Source organism: Coturnix japonica, chromosome 1, assembly GCF_001577835.2.
Source record: "Coturnix japonica isolate 7356 chromosome 1, Coturnix japonica 2.1, whole genome shotgun sequence".
In the NCBI taxonomy this organism is placed as follows: domain Eukaryota; kingdom Metazoa; phylum Chordata; class Aves; order Galliformes; family Phasianidae; genus Coturnix; species Coturnix japonica.
In genome coordinates, this window is record NC_029516.1 from 616,062 (window position 1) to 622,302 (window position 6,241).

At 50.9% G+C, this 6,241-nt stretch overlaps 1 protein-coding gene across 3 annotated transcripts in view; it reads left to right on the top strand.

Annotated features, from left to right (window-relative positions):
* Positions 1-6,178, top strand: part of PPP6R2 (protein phosphatase 6 regulatory subunit 2) — a 51,334-nt gene extending 45,156 nt beyond the window's left edge. For 2 of the 3 annotated variants that reach the window (XM_015851489.2, XM_015851570.2), the window contains exons 23-25: positions 2,208-2,231; positions 4,692-4,835; positions 5,980-6,178. In XM_015851489.2, coding sequence (XP_015706975.1) covers positions 2,208-2,231; positions 4,692-4,835; positions 5,980-6,031 — 220 coding nt within the window. In that variant the 3' untranslated portion in view covers positions 6,032-6,178. The remainder of the gene's footprint in view (positions 1-2,207; positions 2,232-4,691; positions 4,836-5,979) is intronic. The other variant, XM_015851711.2, reaches the window with a different exon arrangement.
* Positions 6,179-6,241: the final 63 nt, after the last annotated feature.

Here is a 6,241-nt window from a genome sequence, read left to right on the forward strand (position 1 = left end):
TCATAGAGCCATGGAATTGTTGAGTTGGATGGGATCTCATAGATCATAGAGACATTGAATGGTTGAGTTGGATGGACCTCATAGATTATAGAGCCATGGAATGGTTGAGTTGGATGGGACCTCATAGGTCATAGAGCCATGGAATGGTTGAGTTGGATGGGACCTCATAGATTGTAGAGCCATTGCTATGGTTGAGTTGGATGGACCTCATAGATCATAGAGCCATGGAATGGTGGAGTTGGATGGGACCTTATAGACCATGGAGTCATATTGTGGTTGTGTTGGAAGGGATGTTGTAGATCGTAGAGCCATGGCATGGTTGGTTTGGATGGGACCTTACAGACCATAGAGCAGTTGGGCTGGAAGGGACCTTATGGATCATAGGATGATCTCATTGGAAGTGACTTTGTGGATCATAGAGGCAGAGAGTGGTTGGGTTGGAAGGGTCCTTAAAGGTAATAGAGCCAGAGAATGGCTTGGGTTGGGTCTGAGGGGTCCTTAAAGATCATAGAGCCATAGAGTGGTTGAGTTGGAAGGGACCTTATAGACCACAGCACCAGAGTGTGGTTGAGTCTGAAGGGACCATATAAATCATACAGCTGTGGAATGGTTGGATTGGAAGGAACTTTACAGGTCATAGAGCCATAGGATGGTTGGTTTGGAGGGGTCTTTGTAGATCATAGAGCCATGGAATGGCTGGGTTGGTGCAGGGTCTGACATGGAATGAAATATCCAAGGCTGCACGAGGAATGGAAGGTGAAGGAGAAGCAGGATGCTGCCTGCTGTGCTGAAAGCAGCCTCTGCTTTTCCAGTGTTCAGTTTGCGTTGTATCTAATTAAGCCCATTGGCTCTGGTATGTGAAACAAACCGTGCTCCAGATGTTGCTCCTCTCACCACACTGTGGTTTGGACTCGTGTTCCGTGTGGAGCTCCTCGTCTTGATTCACAACAGCAGTGTAAATTTCACTTGGCATCTTCTGAGGTCTCTCATTTGTTTCCAAGTAGGAGCAGGGATGGTGATTTCTGCTTTGGCTGATCGGTGCTGCGGGCTGCATCACTTGGAGTGGTTTTCTCTATAAAGAAATGCGTGCATCCTGAGCACTGTCACTAAACACGAGGCTCCCACAACCTGCCTGGTTTTGCATGATTGCAGCTCTGCAAAAGCTAATTCCTCTTTGGCAAAGAAATGACGTCGTGGAGTAACCACCGTCTCCACTTGAAAGGTGCCTGCAGCCTTTCCCTGCTGTAACCGCAGCCAGAAGCAGAAATAGAAGCTGTGGGAGGACGGGACCTGTTGCACACATTGTGATTTCAGCTGCTCCAGCTCTGCTGAGTTTCTCATAGAGTCTGAACTATTGATTATATTGGTGTCAGTGGAAGCTTCCCATGGTCTCTGCCTTTCCAAACCATTCCCATCTTTCCATGCAGCAAATCAGGTGCACCCCAATGGCCAGTGGAGGACGTGCTTGTTTCTCACCACCTTCCTGACTGATTCCAAGCCATACTAAAGGACATTCTGCCTTGGGTTTGTGGTTCTTGAAGGCTTCCCAATGACAAAACCCCAGCCCAGGCTCTGTGTCTCTGTACCTTGTGCTGTCACAGCTCTGCAGCTGGACGCAGCAGCTCTCAGCCCCGATTTCTGCTCTGACTTTTGCTGTCGTGTCTCAGTTTTGGATGCCTACACCTGCTTTTAAGAACAACCAAGTTGACTTTGCTCCCTTTCTCCCCACAGCTCTCAGCTTCCAACAAACCCTTCTGTACAAACAGCTCTTCCTCCTCCATTTTTCCACCATCCCCAGGGCCACGAAGCTGCAGCGCACAGCTCTGAGAGCACTCCATGCCCACAATGCTATCTAATGGTTCTCTCTCCCTGCCCAACCCTTACACTCCATTACATCTCCCTGTGCAGCTCAATGGCACTTGTGCCAGGCATGAGGAAGCTGCTCCTGATGGGCTATTGAACCTTCTGCTGGTTCTGGATACGAGTCTGAATATTGCGTGGGGAAACACATTGGCTGCACTCTCTGAAACCCTTTGGGACATCCCTGCCCCATCTCCTTGTAAAGAACCCCCCCAGGTTTAAGGTTGCAAAGTGAACCCTTCAGTCTGTTTTTTTCAGCCATCTTTACTGTTCTCTTTCTCTCCCTCCCTTGGCTCTCTCCCTGTCCTGCCTCTCGCTGCCTCTCTCTCGTGGTGGGCATTGCTCAGAGTCTTTAGACCTGCGGGCACAGGGTACGTATGGCTCAGGGTTCCAAACATCCACCATGCACACAGCTGCTCCCACTCCACGCTGGGCCAGAAGCAGAGGAACACTGACAAACCTTCAGCATCTCCCAATCAGTTCAAACTGATCCTAGAAAGAACACAACTTCCAGGCACTGAACACCAGGGTGTGTGTTATCCTTTATCCAGCATGTTCACAGCCAAACTGCCTGCTAACAACCCCGTGCTAAACCTGCTGCTTTGCTTTGCTCTTGTGTCGTGCATCCTCCTCCCCTGTCAGCTCTTCCTGCAAAGAGGAAATGTGTTTTGCTCTTGCAAAGGGAAGCTCTGCTGCTGGCTGTGGTTTTGCAGCGTGGTTTGCTCTGCCCACGTGCTTTGCTCAGGCTTTCTCCCAGCAAAAGCAGATGTTTTTATCTGCGTGCTGTCGATATCATTTACAAAACAATAATGCATAATGGAATGGAGTTTGCTTTCTGTTTGAAAACTGGGGGTTTTCACCAGTTGTTTCCTAAAGCTCACCCTTATAAACCAGGTTTTCCAGCTGCTGTGCAAGCAAACAAGGCTGCAGTGATTTCTATAAGACCAGAGACCCAAAGGAGAACATCATCAGTGCAGTTAAACACATCTCCAGGCTGTTCTAAGAGCACACGAAGGGAAACACTGTGCTGTATAAGGATGCAGCTCAGCATCACCTCCATCCCCAAAGGCTCCAAGAAATGCAACCCTTTAAAAGCATGGCTCCTTATGGCACGCTCTATTGAACTTCCTAATGCAGTAATTAACATCCTTGGGCATTTCTCAGGCTCTTCTGTAAGCAGTTGAGCATGCACTGCTTGTTCCCAATGCCGTGCTTCTTGCTGGAGGAATGCAGGTGCCTGCATGCCCCGCCACCAGCTCTTAGCATTGGAGATGAATTGCAGCTGTTGCAATTGCTGCTTTCCAAGTGCTTCACTGCACAGGTGTCCCTTAAAAGATGAGGTGCCCAAGCGTTGCATTTCTGTATAACCGTGCTAGGAATCACCCCTTGCTTCTGATCACACACAGCTCTGGGGTGCAAGCTGCTCCTGCCCACAGCAGTGCAAGCTGTTGGCCCCAGCCCTGAGCTTGGTGCTCACAGTGGATGTTTAGAGCTCTCCCATCTGGGATGTGTTTTCCTTGGTGCCTGCTCTGCTCCCTGCACGGCGTGGGGTGCAGCTGTGTGCAGGCAGCTCCTTGTGCTAATGGAATGGAAAGGAATGGAGCAGAATGGAATGGAATGGAATGGAATGGAATGGAATGGAATGGAGCAGAATGGAATGGAATGGAATGGAATGGAATGGAATGGAATGGAATGGAATGGAAAGGAATGGAACTGAATGGAATGGAATGGAACAAGCATGCATGGAGCATGGGGCATGACTGCAGTAGAACATCAGTGCTCTTCTATTCAAAGAGTAGAAGTGCAGACCTCCCCACATCCATGTGCTGCCCGCCCAGCACTAACAGTGCATGCAGTGCTCTGCTCCAGGAGGGCTCAGCATGAGCCGTGCTTCTCACCCACGTCCTGCTCCGATGTCCATCGTACCTCTGTGTTTCCTGGAGCATCTTTACAACATCCCATTGTAATGCTGGTTGTTTCCCCATCAGAGCAGAGGATTCATGTAGGGAGTCCCACAGGTGGGTCGGGCTGAGCTCCAAATGAGGCAGTTCCACGCAGCACCAAACCCACTCCGTCCTGAGGTTCTTAGAGCCCATTCGTGGCTGCAGCCTGAATTCCTTATGGGTCCTTTGGTAACAAGATATAGATGTGCATTGCACGTAACCTCAGTAGGAGGATTACATACTGTCAGGTGGATTCCTTTATGGCATGGCTGGATATCCAGCAAAGTGTGATGCAAGAGGCTCCCAGCAGTCAGAGAGCCTGTGGGTTTTGCATGGTGTCATAGGAGCGAGTGCTGAACATGGACAGGAGGGAGATGCCCAAAGAACTGCAGGGCTAAAACATTCTCCATCGGGCTGCCCAGGGCCTGATCCAGCCTGGCCTTGAAAGCCCCCAGGGATGGGGCATCCATCAGATCTCCATGCAAGCTGTGCTGGTGCCTCACCACCCTCACTGTGACTTTTGGATCCTTCCATCCAACCTAAATCTCTTCACACTTGAAGCCATTTCCCCCTTGTTCTCCCCCCACAGACCCTGCTCAAGACTCCGTCCCCTCCTTTCCTGCAGCTCCTTGTTAGATACGGGCTGCTCTCACATCACCTCGCAGCCTTCTCTTCTCTCAGCCTGTCCTGTGAGAGCTGTTCCACCCCTGGCATCATGAATGCATCACATAATGCTCTTTAATCCCGCTTTATTTTTGGTTCTTCTTTCCCTATGGCAATTCTGAGGCCTGTGCCAGGAGAGGAGGAGGAGGAGGAACTTATTTTCTCTCGGATATTTAAACCCCATTCATTGATGCTTTAACATGACCATAACTTCTCCCCACACAGCGATGCAGGCTGCATGGTGATTGAGAAGCTGACCATCACAGACAAGGGAACAACCAAAGCATCCAAACCACTGAACAACGCTGCCCAGCACCCAGAGGAGCACCAGAACACAGCGCCGGTCACGGAAACAGCCACAAAAGACAGGTGAGATGGTCCAACCCACCAGCACTGCACATATCAGTCAGTCCCAGGTGACAGTCCCAGGGACCTGCTGCTGGTAGCTGTGGTGTGAGGAGGAACTTCAGGCTGGTGCTTTCAGCTTTGTGCCATTCCACGTCTATTCTGGATATCAGCAGCACTGCTGCTCATGCAGGAGCTGTGCAGGGGAGCTGCAGCATTTGAATCCACTGTGGGGTGAGGGTGTGTGGCCCTGCAGAGCCATCCAGTGTTGGCCATACACGTCCCTGTCCTGGGACAGAGCAGGGAAGCAAGGCAGCAGGAGTGCACCTGCAGTGCAGGCGGAGGAGCACCGAGGGGTCTGGGCTTTGATTTCACATAGAATCACACAGAATGGTCCGGGTTGGAAGGGAACCCAAGGATCACGAAGCTCCAACCTCCCGCTACATGCAGGGCCACCAACCTCCACAATGAACACCAGCCCAGGCTGCCCAGGGCCCCATCCAACCTGGCACTAAACACCTCCAGGGATGGACGGGGCATCCACAGCCTCTCTGGGCAGCTGGTCCAGCACCTCAACACTCTCTCTGTCAGCAACTTCCTCCTCACATCCAACCTCAATCTGCCCTCCTTCAACTCCAAACCATTTCCCCTTGTCCTGCTCTTATCTCCCCTCATTAAGAGCTGACTCCCCTCCTGTCTGTAGGCTCCCTTCAGGTCCTGGCAGGCTGCAATGAGCTCACCCCGCAGCCTTCTCTTCTCCATGCTGAACAAGCCCAGCTCCCTCAGCCTGTCTTTGTAGGGGAGGTGCTGCAGCCCTCTGAGCATCTTTGTGGCCTCCTCTGGACCCTCCCCAACAGCTTCCTGTCCATCCTGTATTGGGGGCCCAATACAAGACCTGGATGCAGTGCTGCAGATGGGGCCTCCCAGAGAGCGACAATCCCCTCCCTGTTCCTGCTGGCCACCCCTCTGCCGATGGAGAAGTGGAGGATGTTGTGAAGGGTTTGGGAGAGGTTCTGCCTGGAAAGCTGTTTGCTTCCTAGCAGGTAGAAGCAGCAGAAGTAGAACGGGGAAGTCTCAGGTGCTGCTTTAGAGGAGAGCATCCAGAATTAAGCTTTAAGAGGACCTGGTGCTGTGTTTCTCTAATACCTCTCTTTGGGTTTGTCCTTAGGAAAGAAGAAGCCTTGCCTTGTGCTGAAGCCACATTAAATGGCCCTGCTTGATGACACAGATGCAATGGGACGTGTGTGATCCAGGCCAGGCTGCTACCTGGTGATGCAATTTGTCCAATTTTTTTTTTCTTTTTTTTTTTTTTTTTTTTTTTTTTTTTTTTTTTTATTTTGTAATAAATGCTGCATTGATGAGAGAGAGCTGGCATTCAGGACCAGACGCGGAGTCTTCAACGCCCAACCAATCTGTTCTGAAAGACATTG